This window comes from Cannabis sativa, chromosome 8 (assembly GCF_029168945.1).
Source record: "Cannabis sativa cultivar Pink pepper isolate KNU-18-1 chromosome 8, ASM2916894v1, whole genome shotgun sequence".
NCBI classification, from domain to species: Eukaryota; Viridiplantae; Streptophyta; class Magnoliopsida; order Rosales; family Cannabaceae; genus Cannabis; species Cannabis sativa.
Genome location: NC_083608.1, coordinates 35,314,707 through 35,338,504, shown reverse-complemented (window position 1 = coordinate 35,338,504; position 23,798 = coordinate 35,314,707). Strand labels below are relative to the sequence as shown.

The window sequence follows — 23,798 nt, the reverse complement described above, 5'->3', positions numbered from 1 at the left end:
ATGCACACTCTTTCATGACTATTATTTAAATTTAAACATTTTTTAAAGAGTTAGGTCACTTTATGTATTTGCACCATTTATTGATCATTGTCTATATCACTAAATAAAAAAGTTAAAAAAAAAATGATTTGTGGTCCGTATTTTATTTAAAAAAAAATAAAATAAGTTGCATTTCAATTAGGTCGATGTCAACTAATTAACCGCAAGGTATTTATAAATTACGGAGACGAAATGGGTCAACAAAGACTGTACAGAAATTAATATATTCTCTTCAACCTCAATAATTACCATTGAATTCTTTTTAGTCCTCAAAATTCCACTTTGATCAAACCAATTCACTAATGGTCATTTAAAAAAAAAATATTCTACATCTCTACAAAAAAAGAAAAAAAAAATTATTCAACATAAGAGTTTCCAATTCAATGACACCACCCAATACGGTAATAAACATTATTTTTAGTTAATTAATTTAATAATACAGTGATTAATATAATATTTGTTATATGTAAATTAATTATTGATAATTAATTATTTTTTTTAAAAAAAAAAAGAATATATATTTTTTAAATTGTAAAGTTTAGTTTATTACTTTTGTTGACCTCGAATTTAGTCATGTCAATTAAACGACAATGAAAATGTTTGATAATTAATAATAAGAAAAAACAATAAATGACACAAAGTGTTTATAGAGGTTCGACCTCATTTAGTAATGACCTACTCTTTTTATTTAGTATTTTTTTAGATATATCAAGATCACAAGAACTTGGTATAGCAAGTTTCTTTGATATCTTTTGTAAGAAGACCCAATCAGGGACCCTCACATTGCTTGGTGCATGGCAGGTCCTGAATTTAATGATCTAAAAATTAAACAAGCTTCCGACAAGAAAGAGGAGGAAGAGTCTCCCAAAGAAATAGTCGGGGATTTCATTATGAAAGGGATGCTTCTTTCTCCCTCTAGACAACGCCTCAAGCTAAGGGTAGACTATGCAGGCGAGGAACTTACGGAGGCCATGCTAGTCCCTTAGCCAACATCCAAGCTAAAGGTGATGTGGCAGTTTGACCAAACTAACAGTTAAGCGGCTGATAACATCCATGCTAGTGGCCTTTTTTAGGATTCCATTATTTTCCTTTGTCTCCCATCTCAACTAGCCAATCACCCAGGGGAGGGTCTTTGTGCGTGGTCCAGACCTCATGCTGACCAGGGAGCCATTCTTCCTCTCCACCCTCACTTTAGAAGGGTACTTAATTATTATAGCATCTTTTTGGCCCATATTAGTTTGAAGGGGATGAAGTACTTATCGGCGTTATACATCCTATACGCCCAAAGAGGTTGGGGGAGCTTGGTAAAACTTATTTTATCAAGATCTTAATTTACTAATATGTATGTCTGATTATCACTTAATAATCTAACATCCGAAAAAATGAATATCATAAAACGATTAAATAACATGTATTAGTTTAGAAAACCTTACTTTGGTTGCAAGAAAATTAAATATCTCCTTCCGTTCAATCACTCTAACTCTTGATTCTCAATCTGTAGCGGGGTATTGTCAAGTAATAAATCTCGATCTCTTTGTTGAATTTTAAAACTCCTTTTCTACAATGTCTTCCACAGATCTGAGTATTACCCCTAATTGAGTGGAGAAACACTCAATCACTAATGGAGCTGAATTTAAGATAGAGAGAGCTCAATAATTTTAGAGAGAGAGAGAGAGAGAGAGAGAGAGATTTTATCTTATTAGGGTTTTAGTATTTTTTCTTCATATAAAACAACTTATAAATTATAGCTCCATCATGTTATATTTATAGGCTCTCTCTAAGATAGGACTTGGAATAGAATGGGCTTTAAGAAAAGATAATAGCCCTAAAAATCAAATCCTTGGCTGAATTGCATTATAAGCCCAATAGGATTGATTTTTTCCATGTAAATTTCATTGATGAAAATATCTTATCTTTTTCAAAAAAAAAATATTATTTATCTAATATTATTATTTAAGTATTAATTTTATCTATGTAATAATTGTTAAAAAAATTATAATTATAATATATTTATTAATTAGACCTACAAAGTGTCTCAATTAATAAATAAATCCTTTTCTACTCTTTTTTTGTCAAATTAGTCTAACTTTAGTGTTATCCCAAATTTTGTCTACCTAACGTGGCATGTCCACGTAAGCCAAGACTGAGTACACATAGAATACAGCCTTGCCAATAGCAGGAGAAAGTCTCCTCATAAGGTATGGCAAAATCGTCAAGCCGGAAGTTAAAAGAGTTAAGTAAGTTGTCAAGAAGTTGCACAACTGTGTCTGGGCGACCAAAGGGGGTACATAGGCCAGCCAGGAAGAGCTTTATGGTTGCCCAGGGTTTGAGCACAAGTTGGTTGGCCAAAAGGTGATTATTAGAGCAAGAAAGGGCATGTTCAACCAAGACCTGACCTCTGCAAGGAAAAGAGGTACAAAGGTTGGCCATCACCTACAAAGGCTGGTAAGCACTTGATGTGCAGCCTGCAGGCTAGTAGGCACTTGATGTGCAACCTGCAGGCCCTGGCAAGCACATGGCTAGCCAGACCCTGGCAGGCACATGTTCGGCCAGACCCTAGAAGGAACATAGCAGCCTAGCCTTTTCTTGGCAAGCCTTTGGTGTACAGCCTTCATTCGTGGACAACAGGCTAAGTGGCGGTTTGGACCTTAACAATCCATGAAAATAGGAGGAAAATATCAGCAACTTCTTTATTTTTAAGGGATAATTATCCTATTTATTATTTATTATTTAATTATGTAAATAAAGCTTTATCTTCCTATTTTTAAGGGATATTAGTGGTAAATATTCACGTAATCTCTACTATATAAAGAGCAATAGTCTAACCCTAATTCTTTAAGTCACTAAGTCCTTAGCTCCCCAAAAGCTCTCAAGCTCTAAGTCTAAAACCTTAACCCTCTCTCTCCCTCTCTCTTTTGCACGCCCAAGGCTCTCTCTCTCTCACTTGAGATTTACCGACTTTTGTTTCACATTATAATCTTAAGATAGCCACTTCAGATCCCACTATTATTGTGATCTAAGTGGTATTATCTTTGTTACCAATACAACCAAAAAAGGAGTAGGTCATTATCCGGTAACTCCAAGGGTCGAACATCTATAAAATCTAGTGTCTATTTCACTTTATTATTCTTATTTTCTACATGTAGCAAGCGTAAATATTAAATTCGATTCTGCTGTCGGTTGGCCAAACCCAAAGTCAGTAGTTTAGTGCTCTCGTTGAGAGTGAGTTATCAATTTATCTGATCAAACGCCATGGTTAACAAAAGGAAAACTCTAACTAAAACTTCTGCCTCATCAGGTCTTCTTCAAGACCCTATGACTACAAATCTTGATGTTTGTATTCCAGTCACAACTGGAATCTCCACGAACCCGACGAATGTGGCCAACCCTACCATCTCAGCAGGCATCACAAACCTGGCCCCCATGACTGGTCAGGAGGGCACTACCAACCTGGTTGCTCTTAATGGCCAACCTCTGCCACCCAGGGAGGGCCCTCCACTGGAACCTCATACTTAAGGAATGGCCAACATGGAGTAACCCCCGAGTGCCACGACTGGATCTAGTCCTCAGTATTATGCTTGAGAGACAGGGCCAAGAATCGGCAAGCCAGCTATTGGAGAACCTCACGTAGACTTGGGAGAAGATCTCAAGTTAACTAGACTTAGAGAGGTCGTCTGTCAAGTCAGCCAAACTGAAGAACCACACGTTGTTGGTGTGATGCATTCGCACAATAGATATGCAAATTTTTGAGATGGATGGATGACCAAGAGTACATCCTCTGATCTCATCAGGCAGAATTAGACCGCTGTAATAGAGTAGCTAGTAATCTGGTAAGGCGGTTCAATGAAAAAACTACCAGAAGAGGTCAGGTACTCATCAGAGATCCTCTCCAAGGGAGATTAATCGACAGATTAGGGACGGTATACAGACAAAATGTTCAACCAAGTTCCTCTAGAACTAGGACCAACCTTCCCCAACCCAAAAGAGGACAAGCCTTGCCACGAAGATCTGGTGGCGAGAACAGCCAGACTTTGGAAGTCATTGGTTTGGGGGCCAGGCAGGGGTCTCTAACACAACAATACCCCTGATTGGCCAACCTTTGGTCGGCCAGCACCTAAGTGGAGAACCTCTAGCCGGTCAACAAGGTGAACTCCCATCAAACAGCATTCAAGAACGAGTAACCCAAAGGCCAATCTTTAGTCGGGAAGGTTCGGGAATAGGTGGAAATACTCAAGACAACAAAAACTTGAGAAGTGAATCTAATCACTTCCCATACTTAGGTCCACCTAACTCCAGCAATTGGTGTGATCTACCCCATGTCAATGCAGAGGCTCCACTAGCTAGTCAAGGAAGAATGGGCGGCCAGGCCATGCCCAACATAGGGCTGGCCGGCGATGAACAGCTGCTAGGCCCAGGGCTGACTGGCCTTGAACATACCCTCTCCCAGGGTATGGCTAGCCAGGCTCTAACCAGTCTAGGGATGTAGCTCAATCAAGATGGGCCAATCAATCAGGCCCCTACAACAACAGATCCTTCTATGCAAGCACAGTTGGATCAAATACGAGACATGCTCAAGGGCTTGGCTAGCCTAAAACCATCAGACCTTGAGCTGGATAGGTCAAGGGATTCACTTTTCTTGGCATACATCAATGCCTTTCGTATGCCCTAATTCAAGATGTTAACGTGGAAGATATACACGGAGAAAGAAGATCCCCTAGTACACCTGAAATACTTTGAGATCCAAACAGATCTCCAATATGCATCTGGAGATGTCTGTTGTCGAATCTTTCTGGCAACTCTGGCTAAAATAGCCCAACAGTTGTATTTCAAGTTGTCCCCAAGAAGATTCAATTCTTGGGAGGAATTCTCCTAAGAGTTCTATATCTAGCTTTTTGCCTCAAGATAAATACCTTCACGACCGGAGGATCTTATCAAGATAAAGCAAACACAAGATGAACCCTTGAAAGAATATATTTGAAGGTTCATAGTTGAGGCCCCCAAGGTCAAAGGCTTGACAGAAGAAGGCTGATATATGGCCATACTCAAAGGCATCTTACCATTGAGGAAATTTTGGAAAGATATTAGAAGAATCTCAACAAGCAACATGAAAGAGTTCCTTGAGCGAGATGATGGCTTCATAAAGTTGGGAGAAGCTATCTGACAAGCCAAGACAAGAGGCCAGGTAACGTTGAATAGACACAAGGCATCATATTGCCCCAAGTGTTATCCTATGTGCCGACCAACACAGACAATCTTTGTCATTTCTCCAACAATGAGAATATTGGAGGTAAGTGCAACAACGAAGGCTCTGACCAAAATAATGGCAAAAAAGGGAAATTCAACGATTCCCTTACGCCATGAAGTCTAAGGGAGTATGAGGAGAAGTGTGCATGCTTCTTTCTCTTGCCAAAACTCCCAACACAATGCATGCCAACCGACCATAGCAATAAGTGTCACCAAAACCTGAAGCACCTGGTTGACCACTCAAGTGGACCACCGAGACTCGGCCAATATAAGGCCGACTGTCAACCTACCATGGCCATAAAACGCCAAGCTCTTGACAGCTTTATGGCTGAACATAAAATCATATCTCTCAAAATCTCTCAAGATTAAGGAGAAAAGCAAGAACAAGAGAAGAAACAAGGGCAAGAGCAAGACAACTCAACCTAAAAGGTACATTGACCACCTGCCTGATACAAGCATGGCCCTCATGACACCTGGGGGCAATGGCTGCACGAGACAATTAAGGTCAATTTTAAAGCTTCTAACAATGAGGTTGAACATGAAGCTCTGATTGCTAGCCTCAAGCTAGCACACGAAATGCAGGCTGATTACCTAAACATACACCATGACTTTCAACTAGTCGTAAGTTATGTCCTAGATGAATATACAGCTCAATGCAAAAGATGATGGCCTATTTAAGATAATTTTAAGACTTGTTAAGTCAGCTCAAAGGCTATACTAGAAGGAAAGTCCCTAAAGATGATGCAACAACCGATGCACTCCCTTAACTACCCAGCTGCACCCTCACAACCAAGGTAAACTTGGTACCCACTCAGTTCTTCAAAGAAATAAGCATCCCTATTTCAAAAAAAAAATAGACATACTGGACAACCAACATGGATACACCTACAGGAGCATACCTCCAAACAAAGACCTTGCAATAAAGTAGGGGTAAGGGGGATAGATGTTGGGTGTCCAATTTTGCATAGCATAATGCACAAATGTGGTATCCCAATACCACCTCTAAGAGGTGTTACCAAAAAAGAAGCTAAATAGTTATTGACATGAGTGCATACAGGCTTTACAATAATCATGCTGGGGGAAAAGCCAACCGAGTGTAGATGGGATCAAATCAAACTGTAGCATCAACCTGGCCTCTAAAAGGCTGGCTTACCATGGTCTCAGTAGGCTGGCCGGCCATGGAATCAACAACCTGGTCAGTCACTACCTCCATAGGCTGGCCGACCATAGCCTCATCCAACTGGCCAAATAATGCTCCCTCAACATGGCTAGCCACCTAGTTTATACCCTGGCTAGCCCAATCTCCCAAAAGTCTATTCTCATACTTTTGGTCTACAATGATCAAGAAGTAAACCACATCTTGCTAGTAGAATCCCTTAATGAAGGGAAAAAAGAAGAGACCAAGCCAACTTAAAGCGGCGTGTCTGCTAGCAAAAAGTTGCCAAGTGCCTCAGTAAACAAGTCAAGGAAATCCTTCATAGGAGACTTAGTGTTCTAAAGAATATTCCTTGACAGCAAAGATCATGTAGCAAGCATGTTTGGACCAAACTAAAAAAGTCTACACCAAGTTTCAAGATAACAATAAAAGTGCATACAAGCCTAGCAAGTACAACGAGAACTTGGATCTTCTACCAAAAACTAGAAGAGGGAACATCTCGGTAAGTGTTCTGACTAGCCAACTTTCATAGTGGTTCCTCTAACATTTCACCGTGCAGGAATCCATAAAAGAGCTAGTACCCATCGCCCTTCACTGATGACCTCCCTCACTCTTCAGTGATGGCCTTTGCACGGTAAGCCCTACAGAGGTAGCCAAATATAAAAGAGCTAGTACCCATTGCTTTTCAGCATGGCCTCCCATCTTTCTTCAGTGATGGCCTCTGCCTGACATCTCAGGCAAGGGTAGCCAAAACGTGATTTCAAAAGCGAACATTAAGCTATAAGCTTTTGTTAAACGTAAGACCATTTGTGTCTAAACCACTTTCTAACAAAGATAACTTCTTAAAATATTTCTTTTTCAGTTCCACATGCGTACACCCAGTAGCATCCCTTAGAAAATTCCCAGGCAAGGTCTATGAAACTTTGTGAATTGCAAGTGACCAAGAGACTGTAAGTCTGCGTGCTCACTTGGGGGGGGGGGGGGGGCACCCACACCGTACAATGCATTGAACTAGCATAGAGAACTTATGCAGAAAATTTTTAGCACTTAGTATAAGCTACTAAACCTTCCTCTTAGGGTTGTTCATTGGATCACATCCAATGGATTTGGACCCAACCGATCCAATCCAATTATTTATTAGATGTTGAATTTCGTCATATGATCCAATCCAATTGAATTAAGTCATTCGATCCAATGGATGTATTGGATTGGATCGATTCCAACCATTGGATGCATTGATTGGTTTTCTATTGGATTGGATTGGATCCATCTAATCTATTTTAGCTACCATTTAACTTGATTTTATCAAAAAGAAATATATACAATATATATATAAAAGACATAATTTAAAACCTACTATTCAACATACATAGTAAGCATTAGTTTATTCAAACTTAATTCTCATGATCTCATAATAAATCCGCCAAAAATTAAAACTTATTCAATACACATTGATAATTTCATTAGCGTTTAGGAAGATGAGAATTAATATTTTAGATTTACAATATTTTTCTTTAATCTCGTGTGTTAAATGTATATTAAATCAATTAATATATTTTTTAAATAAAATATATTAAATTATAAATATATTTTAAAAATATATAAATATAATTGGATGAATATTGGATGATAATTGGATCGGTTTGGTCGGTTATCCATTGGATCGGATGTCCCATCCAACAACCGATCCGATCCAATTATGATTGGATATCCGATTCTATTGGATTGGTTGGTTGTAATTGGATTGGATGACTTTTTGCACACCCCTACTTCCTCTAAGTCAAGTGTAGGCATACTTTAGCTTGACATAAAGAAAAGTAAATTTGGATACTTACATGTCAAGACAATAAGAAGATAGTCAGAGCAGTCATACGTCCATAGTGAAGGGCTTTAAGGCTAAACAATAGTAGTGTTCAAAAATAAAGTGTCTATAGGCCAAAAGCAAGAACATGAAAGCCTCAAGGCCGAATATGAATAAAAAATCAATTCAAATGCATAAGGTCAAGGCCTCACAAGAACTATGCATTTCAAAATGCATAAAGTTGAGGCCACTCGAGAACTGTACAGCCAGAGAAGAACCAGACTGAGTTCCTATAGGAACCACGTACCAGGCTAAATCTCTAAGGCAAGGCAGAGTTCATGGAAGGTCCCAAGCCAAAAGGCAGAGTTCCTTGTAGGTTCTGAGCCATAGATAAAACTCTGGGCAACTGTACCAGGGTACTTTCCAAATAATGTCATTGTACAAGGCTGAGTATCAGCAAAGTACAGTCTCAAGTGTAACAACTTGGACAAATATTAAGTCTTAAGTTGAGCATTCAACTATAATAGACTCTCCATTGAGTTTCATATAGATTTTCTAAGGAAATCACGTATGGACTAAGGTTGTATATGCCTACAAGGTCATGACAAGATTCTTGCTAAGGTCAAAATAGGATAGAAAACTGGCCACCCGCTTGGAATCAAGGCCTAGGCCAGTAAGGGTTCTCAAGATTTGAGAGGGTACGCCAGGGTCCCATGACTCAACTAAGAATTGGCCAGGGTCACCAAACCCAAGCATGAACTGGCTTGCTTCCTAGGGTGAAACCCTAAAGCTGAACAACTCCCATGATTAAATCCTAGGGCCGGCCAGGTCTCAAAGGCTGGCAGGCACTTGATGTGCAGCCTGTAGGCTGGCAGACACTTGATGTGCAACTTGCAAACCTTGGCAAGCACATGGCCGGCTAGACTGTGGCAGGCACATGGCTGGCCAAACCCTAGAAGGAACATGGCCAGCCAACCATTTCCTAGCAAGCCTTTGGTGTGCAGCCTTCAATCATGGATAGCAAGCTAAGTTGCGGTTTGGACCTTGACAACCCACAAAAATAGGGGGAAATGTCAGTAAATTTCCTATATTTGAGGGATAATTATCTTATTTATTATTTATTATTTAATTATGTAAATAAGGCTTTATCTTCTTATTTTTAAGGGACGTTAGTGTTTAATCTTCATGTAAGCTCTACTATATAAAGAGCATTAGTCTAACCCTAATTCTCTAAGTCACTAAGTCCCTACCTCCCCAAGAGCTCTCAAGCTCAAAGTCTAAAACCCTAACTCTCTCTCTCTCTCTCTCTCTCTCTCTCTCTCTCTCTCTCTCTCTCTCTCTCTCTCTCTCTCTCTCTCTCTCTCTCTCTCTCTTGTGAGATTAGTCAACTTTGGTTCTCACATTGTAATATTAAGAGAGCCACTTCAGATCCCAGCACTATTGTGATCAAAGTGGTATTATCTCTAGTATTAATACAGCCAAAAGGGGAGTAGGTCATTACCCGCTAACTCAGGGACTTAACCTCTATAAAATCTAGTGTATGCTTTACTTTATTATTCTTATTGTGTAACACGTGGCAAGCATCAGTATTAAATGCGAATCCACTGTCGGGTAGCCAAATTTGAGGTCAACATTTAGTGAAAATTCTTAAATAGTACACAATCTATTTTTGAATTCTAATTGACTTATTAAATCAGTTAATTGAGTCTACAAGGTAATATTATCTCAAATAATATGGAGACCATGGGCCTATGTAACCAAGCACCCAATAAGTAGATCTGAAATTTACCAAGTAAATTTCTTAACTTATTACTTCTGACTCCATTATAGATACAAAATATCACTCTTGATTGCATAGAATGCTCAATATAGAAAATATAAATACGCTATAATTATCCATTGTTTCATTCTAAATAATAAATGATCCTCTATAAACAATTCACATTGAATATGGACAAAATTATCATTTTACCCTTCAATGTATTTTATCCTTAAAATACTTAGCTCTTTGTAAATGATATTTTATTAATTTATTATAACTACATAAATGAGTATTCCACCATTTAACTCGTTTGCCCAAGCTTTAAGAAAACTATCATTTCACTACTAATATTCATAGAAGTTATAGATTCTATTTATATGATTAACGCTCTCACTCAATTGCACTATCAAGCTCCCAACATGTAAGTATGGGCTAGTCCTATGGGTAAGCTAGTAAAGAACAAGTCTAAGAACTTGTGAGCACAATTAAGTTAAAACATAGTCATATCAGGATTGAGATCAATTGACCTAAGATCATACAACGGTAAGTTTATAATATCTTTTCTACTGTTAATATTAGTCAAGTACAATGTACAGCCAATACATTTGATACAAATTTACTTTATTAATGCCATAGAAAAGACATCTACTATTACAATTGTAAGTAAAATACATTATTTTTTATTACATCAGTGTAAATCTAGTGCACTGATAATACATGGGACTAAAATATTTGAATCATATTATCATGATTATTTTTCACTGTGTAGACAACACTATAATCATGAATATTAGTATGATCAGAATTTAATAGAATTTATATATCAAACATATGATCTTGAAAGTTAAATGTGAACCAAATAATATACAAAATAGTAATAAAATTATTTCTGAACTTTTATTGATTAATTAAGGGATCCCATTAATTAATTAAGATTACATTGAAATTGAATTTTATTTAGGACATAAAATCTCATTAAACTCTCACTTGCACTAACATAAAATAATTAGTACATTTCAACTAATCCTAAATTCTTGATACGCTTCTCGAACGCAGTCTCCATCAATGTCTTGGTGAATGGATCAGCAAGGTTGTCTTTAGTGTCAACCTTCTCCACCAGCACGTTTCCTCTTGCCACATAATCCTAAATGATGTGGTATTTTGTTCTCTATAAGTTTTCTCCTCTTATGGCTTCTAGACTTTTTACTGTTGGACATTGCACCAGTATTGTCACAAAGTAACACTAGTGGTTTTTCGTATTTAGAACAATGCCAAGCTCTATAAAGAAATCCCTCAGCCAGACTGATTCCTCAATAGCCTCAGTAGAAGCTAGTATTCGGCCTCCATGGTAAAGTCAGAGATAGTAGATTGTTTAACGCTTCTTTATACCACTGCTCCACTCCCGAGAGTGAACACCATCCTATATTTAGATTTCTTATCGTCAAGACAAACCTAAAAATCTGAGTCAGTATAGCCTATAGGATCCAAAGCACCACCTTTATAGACTAACACATAGTTCTTGATTCTTTTCAAGTACTTCATAATGTGTTTAACTGTCGTCCAATGTTCCTTTCCTGGGTTGGACTATGTTAGGGTTTATGCCTTAAAAGCAAGTATTTAATGGATAATATATTAAAGAATATATGAAATACAAATATATTATAAATAAATATATTAATCATAGAAATATATATTTAATAAATATCAAAAAAGTTCATATTCATATAGAGAAGGTATGCTCTTGTAAGGAAGTACACAAGAGAATTAGATCATACAATATGAATAAAATACGTAAGTAGTGTATTAAATTATGGATCTTTAATATGGAATTACCAAGTACGATTTACTAAGCACTATACTTTAGTGGCATGGGATTTTTATTCAAATAACATATGTGGATAGCCATTTAGTAAAGGTACTATGTATATTTGATTATCCATGACTAGACCGATATGAATAAAACATCTTTTATCAACGTGTTGTTTATCAAAAAAGAGTTATTCATATAACAATAATAATTATTAGTCTATCAGTCTAAATTCTGAATATTCATGAACTCTTATTTGTATTCATTAAGTTCTTTGATTCACACATTAAAGTTTTTCGGAGAAGATGATTCTTACAACTTTTATTTTAAGACTTAATAACATGAATGACTGGGAACATGCTGTATAATAAGTGGAATCCAAATTTCCAAAAAGATCGAATATTAGTTTCCTTAACATCTTAATTCTTGGAGTGATTACAATTGGGCCCAAATCTATGATTGGAACTGTAATTAATGGTATTTAAAGAATTCCATGATATGAATTTAAAAAGTGATATAAATTACATTGTAATGTAGTAAATTTTTGTTGTTGACTTCCTAAAAAAGATATTATTGGTGCAGCCCTTAAGACTATATTTGGACAAAAAATTGCTAAAAAGCACCGTAGTGTCTAGCACCCTCCTAAATGTCATAAAGCTATTGGTGTAATTAAATATTGGGTCTCATATAATTTAAGAAAATAACTTTTAATGAATATTGCTAACTAATCATAATACGTCACCTATAGATGGTGTTGGACACTACTGAGGCCAATAGCTTTTGGATCATTATAGACCTGTTCACTTGCAGGTAAAAGCCACTTAATATATAGCGAACAGCTTATTCTAACTAATTCTGTACGTATGGATTCATTTCTTTCATCTCACAATAAGGACAGGTGCCCTTCTCTTGTATCTACATTCTTATATACACAGTCACTACACTGTACAGATTAGACCAAGTAATATACAGCAGAGTCACTCCTTCCCTACATAACAACTTTCAGAACCAAACAAAATAAACATGATCTTTACTATTCTCATTCTCGTTCCTATCCATTTTCATTCCATTCAATCAAAAGTCAATTTTCATTTATGAACAATTATCGAACAACTGGTCAATGTTAAAGCCTGATCAATTAACAATAAAAACATGAATATATGCTGACTGAGAACCCTTTCAATAACAAAACATGGCAAGTTTGAGCACTGCAAGCAAATATCTCAAGATTGCTAAACTTCTGGTTCATTAGTTTTTACATGTTCTGCAACAGATATAACATTCCATGTCACATCAGCATGAGTTTCTTATTTGTTGTACAATGGTTTTTTGTCAATGTTGAACATTGAAGTTGCCTTTCAAGAAAAGCATCGAAGTTGTCACTTGTAGCATATGCTCTAGAAAACTAATCAAATTAACTACCAAAATCTAGGAACTTGGTAATGTTGACATCCAAAGAAAGGAAACAGACGTTGAAAAATTACAACAAAGGTACCACTCGAATCTGAAGATTTGTAAATAGTTTAAATAAATAAGTATGCTTTAAAATTTAACAAAATTCAAGCACTTACAGATGCTTGTTTCTTCCCTTTCTTGCTCCCACTACCTTCTTTGCCTCCTCCCTTTATCATTCTGGAAAGAATATCTGCTTGCTTTGTGTTGCCCTCCTCATTAAGGTTCTTAACCAAATCTTCACAGCTACTCCAACTAGAAACTCCTCCTTTCTCCATTATTTTGCATAGTATTGAATATGCATTAAGTGTCTTTCCTGCTGCTAAAAGAGAATCTAAAACTTTATCATAACTTGAAAAATCTACAGAATAGTCCCTTTCAAGGCAAAAGTCCAGCAACTTGATAGCGGCAATTGTCTTCCCTTTCTCACAAAGAATAGATAGAAGACTGTCAAAGTCTGGCTCACAGCCACTATGCATAAGTAAATCAATCCGACCCAATGCTTCCTCAACATGACCTCTCATGAGGAGGGCTTCCAAAACCTTAGCAACCAAGTCCATGTTCTCTTTCACACCCTTCTCAACCATACTCTTCATTACCCTACTAGCAGTTTGAACTCTCCCATCTTCAAATAGACTCTCCATTACTGATCTGAATAATGATGACTCTGGAAGATGCCCACTTTCAATCATGTTATCCAAAGCTGTTTTAGCATCAGCTGGTTCACCTTTACTCAAGTAGCTCTTAATCAGCAATCTGAAAGAATCTGCATCACTAGCAACCCCTCTTCTACTCATAATTTTCAAAATTTCAAAAGCAGAATCAGGGTTCCCTTCCTTGGAGTGGCCGTGAATTAAATTATTGAAAGCAACAGAATCCTTGACACCTGTTTTCATCAACTGCCTGAAAAAGTTTTCAGCTTTCCCAGTCTGCCCATGGTTGCATAGATACTGAATCATTGGATTATAAGCACTAGCTTCTATCACTGCAGTGCTCTGTGGCCTTAATATAATTTCTTTCTCAACAAGCTTCTCTAACAACTTAACTGCCCGATCATACACCTGCGCCTTACAGAAGTTTTCAATTAGGATGCCATAATGACCAGACTCTGTCGGGATGCTCAGCCGGATCATTGCCTTGAGTACATCTGCAGCTGCATCTAAATCTCCAGCCTTGCACTGGCTTGATAACAATCTCATAAAGATGGAGTTATCCTTAGGAGCAATAAACTTGTCCACCATCTCCCTCAACATTGTCTGAGCTTCAGACATTTTCTCTGCATCACAAAGCCCCGGCAATAAAGTTGTGTATGTAACAGCATTGGGCTTAATACCAAAAGACTTCATCTCCTCAAACAATCTCAGTCCATCATCAACTCTACCAACAGAGACATACCCTTTTATCATGGTAGTATAACTTATAACCGTGGGAGCTATGTTTCTTCCTTTCATCTCTGTAAACAAATTTTCTGCCTCATCCAATAGTTTGAACCGATTATACCCGTGGATCATTGTGTTATAAGTAACAACATCTGGTGATATACCCCTATTCTTCATGTCTTCATAAAACCGTTTAGCAGTCTCCAATCTCAATGAAAGAAAGAAACCCCAAATCATGATATTATAAGTATGTTTAGTAGGCTCTATTCCCTCACTCAACATTGCATTAAAGTACCTTTTCGCCATCATATATCGTCCTCTCCTCAGAATAACCTTAAACAAAGCATCATAAGACTTAATGCTCCTCTCAATACCCAACTCCTTCATCTTATTGAAAATTTTCACAGATTCTTGAACAATCCCAGCTTTACCATAACCATCAATAAGCAAAACAAAAAGGTCTTCATCCCACTCTACACCCTTATTGGGCATGTCCAAGAGTATGCACCGGGCATGATTAAGCTTCGAAGCTCGGGTTAGAATCTCAATAATCTTAGAATGGGTCTCACGGTCGTGATCAAACAAACCGGCACGCTCGACCCACCTGAAGAACTGAAGCGCGTGCTCCGAGTTCCGGGCACCATGCAACACATTCCAAACGAGGGTGGGATCGAATTGAGGAACCAAAGACCGAATCGAGTTTTGTAAACGAGTAGTCCATTCCCGGTTAGCCATCATTCTACATATAATATCCTCTAACTTTTCTGGGTTTCGACGCTTACCTCGTGGGGTTCTCTGATTCACGACGGTTTCCGAACCAATTGGTGATGATGAGATTTCGGGTCCAGTTGGAGCTTCTGAAGAAGTGGGGTCGGCATTTGGGTCTGATACTTTATCGACGACGCCTGTGGCCGAATCTTGGTTCGAGCTGAAGAGGCGGAGGAGACAGATCGGAGAAGGGTCTGATATCCTGATAAGATTAGGGAAGAGCCTCGGTCGCCATTGGCAGCGCTTAGATAAGACGAACGCCATTGGTGTTCAGGTATGGAATCAAAGAGAGTTGGGGAGAACTGTGAATCGGGGTTTAAGAGCAGTCCGCTGCTCTGTTGTTAGGGTTTAAAGTTCATTTCTTTTAGGAGAAAATAAAATAACTCAAAATATAAAATTTCTATTTTGCCCCATTTTTTTTTAAGTTGTGTTTGGTTAGAATGCTTGAATGCTTTATAAAATACTTGATGACATAAATTTATTTTTGATATTTTTTTTTTTTAACAAAATCGGTATCTCTATTAACTAATCAAATCGTTAATAACAATAGAACGTACTTCAGAGGAACAATCCTTCAATTGAAGCACGCGACCTCGAGAGAAACAAGAGTCTCTGGCTAAGCAGTGCGAGCTAGGGCTGAGCATCAGTCAGTTTTTTTCTATTATAAAGATCCAAAATTCGGTTTTCGGTCTGGATTGGTGCAATCCGAAAACCGACCGAACAATCCAGAACCTATCTTAAAATCGGCCATTTTGAACCTCGGTTTGGTCGGTTTAAAATGCCCAAACCGAACTTTTTAAAAAAAAAAATAATCCAATTTATTCTATAAATACATTATTTTACATTTTACAACCACAAACATATAAATTAATTGTTCAAAAACTAATTATTTTATTCTTTTAATATTAATATTAAAAAATATATATATTAGATGCAAAAAAAAACTTAATAAATTAATATATATATATATGTATAACGGCCGGTTTCGGTTTTTTCAGTCGATTTATTACCAAAAAAGAAAAACAATCGTTCAATGGCAGTTTTAACCGTTAGCGGTTTTTTCGATTTTCGGTTTCGTCGGTTTCAATTCCAACGGTGTTCGGTAGGTCGGTTTAAACGGTTTTTTCGGTTTTCTGGATTTTATGCTCACCCCTAGTGCGAGCTTGTTTGCAAATCGTTTGACAAAACACAATTCAACATTGTCTAAAGATAAAAGCAATGCACGAACATCATGCACTAAAAGACCAAAAGAAGATGACATAGAGCTTTTACTACGAATAGCTTGTATGCATACCAAGCTGTCTGATTCCAAAATTACTTGTCCCTAATTGTACTGATCAATCCAACTTAAAGCTTCTTTGATGCCAACCATCTCATCAACTTAAGGTTGAACCCTCCCCAAATGACCTCGATTGAAAGCCTCCACGACATTGCCATGGCAGTCGCGAGCCACACAACCCCACCCAAACCTGCCTTCATGCTCAAATAAGGCGCCATCAACATTAACCTTGATCTTTCCTGAAGAAAGTGCACTCCAATGCTCAACCAAATGGCCTCCGTCGAACAACGAAGACAAAGAAAGACCCTTTCTTTTTTGAGCGTCTTTGAACTGATCAAGTAGCATTCTTACTGATGTAACCACATTTGCAGCAGTCCAACTTTTTTGCTGCCAAACAAAGTCATTTCTGGCACGCCAAATGGCCCAGCTGACCATAGCAGCCTCCTCCAACTCGCCTTCTCTTCCTTGGCATCGCAGCTACAGCAGCCAATTGCTGAAATCATCATCCATATTACTACCAACATCCACACTTCTTCTGTTCCAACAAGCACGAACATGAACACACCCAACGCATGAAAAATAGTTTCAGCTGTAGTGAGACATGAGGGGCATGTTGGGTTAACTGGAACATGTCTTTTTTCCAATTGGACACAAGTTGGTAACAAGCCTGAAGCCGCCCTCCATAAGAAGTTGCTGACTTTAGGGGGAACTTTGAAACTCCATAAATCCTTCCAAACGCCAGTAGCTCCAGTAACAGGCCAAGCTCCTTTTTCTTCTTGTAAGAACTTGTAGGCACTCTTAACCGAGTAGTGCCCCAATCGTTCGAACCGCCAGCTCCAATAGTCGGATATTGCAGTAGAACTCAATTGTATAGAAAAAATCAACTACATTAATTACCTCTTCATCCCACTCTTGTGAATTCATTTTGAAAAGGTTGCTTATAGTCTGATTAACAAGTGCAGGATGTGAAGAAATAACATAGTTATTTGTGTTGTGTGGAAGCCAAAGGTCACATAAAATTAAAATATGTTCACCTGTGCCTATCGTACGGGTTACCCCAGCCTGTATCAGACCTTCTATTTCAAAAATACTCCTCCATACAAAGCTCGCGACTGCTATGGCAATGTCGTGGAGGCTTTCAATCGGGGTCATTTGGGGAGGGTTTAACCTTAAGTTGATTAGATGGTTGGCATCAAAGAAGCTTTAAGTTGGATTGATCAGTACAATTGGGGACAAGTAATTTTGGAATCAGACAGCTTGGTATGCATACAAGCTATTCGTAGTAAAAGCTCTGTGTCATCTTCTTTTGGTCTTTTAGTGCAAGATGTTCGTGCGTTGCTTTTATCTTTAGACAATGTTGAATTTGTTGGAAATATTTTACCAGGATCTAGATTTACTACCATGTATGTTTCATTAACATCCTAATATGAATTCTAAAATAATGAAACAAACACATATAAAGTTTAGGAAACCTTACATTGGGTGCAGCGGAATATAATGACTCCTTCCATTCAGATCTCTAGCCCTTGATTCCTTTCTGCAGCAGAGCATTATCAAGATCTGAATCTGGATCTCTTTCTCTCCTTCCTTTGATGCTGATTCTCCTTCTTGTTGTTTGGATTCTACACAATCTTCCACACTATGATTGAGATACCACTTGATGTGTGTGGGCGCTACTCTATCACTTAGGGATTACGAAACAAAGAAGAAGAAGAAAGAGAGAGAGTGGCGGCTCAGGAATTTTTCTCTGAAAGGAATGAGATGCAATTGTGTGTTCTGTTTCCTGAAGTCATTACTTTCTATTTATAGAATACCACATAGGGTTAAGGTTGAATTACTTGGCATTAAAATAATGAAAAAATTAAATGATAAAACCTATGCATGTGGCCGGCCAAGGCTTATGGAAAAAGGCCTCACTTTTACAACTTTCCTGTTTTATCATTTCTGTTTCCTATTTTCTCAAAAATTACTAATTTTCACATTCAACCATTTAAATGTCAATATTAACTATTTAATAACAATAATTAATTATTAAATAATATTTTCATTTATTATACTTATTAATTAGACTAACCAAAGTCTCTTAATTAATAAATATACCCTATAAACTCTTTCTTTACAGTTTCGCCCTTACTTAGTGAAAATTCATAAAGTAGACATAGTCTAACTTTAGAATTATAATTGATTAATTAAAATTAATTAACTGAGTCTTACAAGCAGTATGGTCTCAACTAGTATGGGGACCATGGGCCTATATAACCAAGCTTCCAATAAGTCGAACCGAATTTACCAAGTAAATTCCTTAACTTATTAATTCCTTATTGAATCCACACTTAGAACTTGGAATTGCACTCTCAGTCATATAGAACGCTCTATATGTTCCACGATATAGATACGATATTAGTTATCCATTATTATAATCCTAATTTGATCAATGACCCTCTTATAGATGATCTACATTGAATAGGAACTAAATTACCGTTACACCTTCAATGTATTTATCCTTAAAACACTTAGCTCTGTATAAATGATATTTCAGCAAAGTGAAATGAGATCTCAACCATTTATCTCTGTTTAGCCAAGCTCGAAGGATACCATCGTTTCACTTCTAAATTCCTATAGAAGTTATAGACTCCATATTTATGTTAGCGCTCCCACTCAATTATACTATCATGTTCCCAAAATGTACGTATCACCCTGACCCAAAAGTAGGCTTAACTAACAAATCAAAGAACATGTATAATACTCTTGAGATTGAACCTAACCATATCAGGATTAAGATCATTTGATCTAGGATCAACATGTGATATTGAATTGAATAGATATTACGATAAATTTTAACAAATCTAATCAAAGTTCAATATCGGTCCCTTCCGATGTATACTCCATACATCCGATACTGGTAAACTTTGCCAATGCCCTGGAAAGGACATAACACTTATCCAAGGTGTAAGAATACCTACCGCTGAAGTCTATCTTACATAGGAATTTAGAAGTGAAATGATGATCTCCTTCGAGCTTGGCTGAATAGATATAAATGATTGAGGCCTCATTTCAGTAATTATATTAGTTTACTGAAGTATCATTTATATGTAGCTAAGTATTTTAAGGATAAAATACATTAAAGGGTAGAACGGTAAATTTGTCCCTATTTAGTGTAGATCATCTATAGAGGATCCTTGACTATTAGGATTATAACAATGGATAATCATAACGTATCTATATCGTGGTATATATAGAGCGTTCTTTATAACTGAGAGTGTATTCAATTTCAAGTTCTATAGTGGTTCAATGAGGAAATAATAAGTTAGGGAATTTACTTGGTAAATTCTAGATCTGGTTATTGGAAGCTCAGTTATATAGGCCCATGGTCCCCTCACTAGTTGAGATAATACTGCTTGGAGACTCAGTTAATTGATTTTAATTAATCAATTATAATTCTAAAATTAGACTATGTCTTATATAAGAATTTTCACTAAGCAATGGCTTAATTGTGAAGAAAAGAGGTTTTGGGGTCAATTTGTTAATTAAGAGACTTTGTATGGTCTAATTAATAAATTACATAAATTGCAATTTTATTTAGCAATTAATTATAATTATTAAATAAATAGTTTTGGCATTTATAGGATTGAATTGGAAAAATATGGTATTATTGAAAAGAAGAATAAATGGTTGAAATAAAGTGGCAAAAATCTAACTAGAAAGAGGTCCACTGTCTTGTACGATCAAGTGTGATTTTTTGCCCAACATTTTATTCTTTTTGAATCCATATAATTCAACCCTAAGCCCTAGTTGAAACACTATAAAAGGAACATAATGCTCTCATCTCATCCACTTGACACTTTGTCAAATTAATGTCATCTTGACTATTGCCTTCAAACTAGATGAGAGAGGTCCTTCCTTATTGATTTCAAAACCTCCTTCATTGTTCTTCACCTATTCGAACCCATAGTGAATGAGTGTCGTGCCCACACATAGCAAGTCAAGTACTCAATCATAGTGAGCAAGACGGTGGTAACCAAACTCGAAAGAGAGAAAGAGATCCAGGTTCAGATCTTGATACCGAATGGAATCAAGGGCTAGAGATCTTGAACAAAAGGAGTCATATTATTCCGTTGCAATCAATGTAAGGTCTTCTTAAACCCTTATGTGTTTATTTCATTGTTTTAGAGAATTCATATTTAGGATGTTAATTCAACATACTTGTTAGTAAATCTAGATCCTCGTAAAATATTTCCAACAAATAGAACATAAAGGCAACATGATATCGGAAAACAAGTAATTCATAGCCATTGTTGGTCGAAGATAGACTTCAGTAGGTACTGCAACAAGTGAAAATTTCCTAAAATACAACAAAGGAAGTATGAAATCAACTAGAAACAACAATGAATGGGAAAGAGGTACATGAAGAAATAAGGATGACAATTGCCAAAATTAAAGAGCCTGCTTCCGAGCCAATACAAAGAAATGTTGCTGGCACAGAGCATACGTTCTAGAAACACTTCCTTCAAATGGGAGGACATAAGCAAAAAGAGATAGAATGTGATCCTGCTCAGAATTGGTTGGCAGTTACAATCCAATATAAACCTTCTGGTTTAGAAAATCTAGAGATGAGTTTTTGCAATGGAAAGAACAAATGATGAAAAAAAATTATAGCGAAAAATAGGCAAGAAAAAATTGTAGAGTTAGACAATCCAAACAAAGTAACCATAAAAACTGTAGTAAAATATACTTTGACAAAATGGATTGCAGAAAAACTAAAGCCTAAAGACTTCATGATGCCAACATTTCTATTGTTTGATGGCGAAGGAGATCCCTTAGAGCATGTGCTCTAATTTGAGCAGAGAATGGTGTTGGAAACAAATAATCTTGTGATCAGATGCAAGGCCTTCTCTACTACCCTGACAGGAACAGATTATGGTTCAAACAATTAAACGAATGATCTTTTAACTCGTTTGATGAGCTCACACAGCATTTCACTACACAGTACGGTAGAAATTCCACAAGCTGAAAAGAAAGGAAGGCCTCTACTATACAAAACATAAGGAAGGAGAACATCCTCAATAATTCTTTACAAAGGTTCCTGACATAATGTGTAATGACCGCATAATTAGATATGGAAAATTAATAATTAATTAGTATATTAAATAGTAGATTGTGAATTATATGTGTAGTAATAGAAATAAGCCCTATTATTAGAAAATAGACAAATATGTTATAATTTCTCAATCATAGAGATTTCATTAAATTATGTGTGCGTCATATGTTAGCATTTATAGTCCATATCAAAGTCAAAAAAGTGGAAGCGGTGATTTTGTAAAAAATATTTAGTTGAATCTAATATGAACCATAATCTCAAAATCTTAACATGATTACATAAATTAAATTTAAACTAAAAGAATTTTTTATCTCCTGATACCTATCAGGGTATTCTCGATTCTTTTCATGTATATTTTTGATCATCCAATCCAATAGCAATATGAACTTGATGAAGACTTCACACCAGGGTCTTCCAGATCAGCCTCAACACTCATGATAAGAGTGTGCTTATATGACTAATTAGATGAATAAATTTTATATTACAGTGTGTACTCAACTCATGAGACACTGTAATTTGAGATGAGAAAAAACACACCAAATATCTAGAGAGAGAGAGAGAGAGAGAGAGAGAGAGAGGCATGAGATAGTGTGTGTGTGTGTGTGTCGGCCACAACTTAGGCTTTTAGGGTTGAGAAATATATCGTATATTTTCTGATCTCCTAAAAAATTATATATTCGTATTATGTGTACATCATATATATACATGTTGACTCAGAAATTTAGACTAGACTTCTAAGCCACACCAGTTTGCTAGAATAAAAAGTAGTTAAGTAATTATAAGAGAGACACGATAAATTAATAGTAGTTTACTCCCTATATCACGATAGTAATGGAGCAACGTCTACTTTGAATTTTTATTTCTCACGAGATGGTATTATAGAAAAAAGGCTAAGTGTCAGAAGCTCCAATTTTTAGAGAGAAAAACTAGAGAGAGAAGCGCTTACCTTGTAGGTAGTTTTATGAAAGTGAAAAATGAGCTAAGGGAATGTTCTTTTTATAGGTGAAGGAGGCTCACAAAAATATGAGAAAAATACAAATTAGATATTTTTGACCGTAGATAATGATCTAATGGTGAAAATTAGCTTATGGTGGTGATGAGCATTTTTCGGAGCCCATCGAGACCTGCTGCTAGTAATTCGGAGCTTATTTTCATAACTCCCTTGGGGTAAAAGTTGATGTCGATAGCTTAAGAATTGTGTTGAAGTTTGAGACATGACTTGATAGATCATTGAAATAGCTTCAAAACTCGTTGAAATAATTTTTTTTAATATATAAATGTAATTAGATTGGATCGGTTAATCGTTTTTTATTGGATTTTGAGAATGACATCCAGTAACCGATCCAATTCAATTAAAATCTAATTTTTAACATCCAATCCAATTATAATTAGATATTTAATTTTTTATAATTAAATTGGATTAGATCAATTCAGTTCAATTAGATTAGACTAGATGTTGCCCACTTTTATTAAAAACTTGCTTCAGATTGAAAATATTAAAATTGAGTATATTATATTATTTTGTATTATTTTAAAAAAATACACAATATAATTATTTTTTAACAAACATATCTATAACTTTTGCAAAAGATAAGTTTTAAAATAATATTCATCACAGATTTTTTTTTTTTCCGCTTAACATAGTATTAAGAGAATAATAGTACTATAATTCTCTTAACTATTCCAGATATTTCTAATTATTTCCCTTTTATTGTTTTTTAGTGGTACTTTTGTTTCCTTGTTCTGTAATTGCACTAAGTAGCAATTTGTTCATATATATGAGTTAAAGAAAAATATTACTCAATGTCAAATAATACTAAAAATAAAATAGTACATTAATTTTGAAAATTATTGCATAGATTGAACTTTATTTATTTTTACCTATATCTTTTTATTGTTTTTATTTTTTATATATTGATATATTTTGGTTGTATTATGTTAAGTTATTTCACAAAGTATACAAATATATTATTATTTTTATTCTTATTATTTTCTGACATTATTCTTTTCATA

At 36.1% G+C, this 23,798-nt stretch overlaps 2 protein-coding genes across 2 annotated transcripts; both read right to left on the bottom strand.

The window, feature by feature from the left end:
- Positions 1-13,009: 13,009 nt before the first annotated feature.
- LOC115699300 (large ribosomal subunit protein mL102 (rPPR5)) lies at positions 13,010-15,832 on the bottom strand. Its single transcript, XM_030626635.2, has one exon. It carries the CDS (start codon positions 15,670-15,672, stop codon positions 13,369-13,371), a length of 2,304 nt encoding a protein of 767 aa, XP_030482495.2. The 5' UTR covers positions 15,673-15,832; the 3' UTR covers positions 13,010-13,368.
- A 957-nt stretch (positions 15,833-16,789) lies between these two features.
- On the bottom strand, positions 16,790-17,611 carry LOC115700178 (uncharacterized). The gene is made up of 2 exons (XM_030627740.1): positions 17,585-17,611; positions 16,790-17,164 (listed from the first exon to the last, which is right to left on the bottom strand). The coding sequence occupies exons 1-2, from the start codon at positions 17,609-17,611 to the stop codon at positions 16,790-16,792; spliced, it is 402 nt and encodes a 133-aa protein (XP_030483600.1).
- Between the last annotated feature and the right edge of the window lie 6,187 nt (positions 17,612-23,798).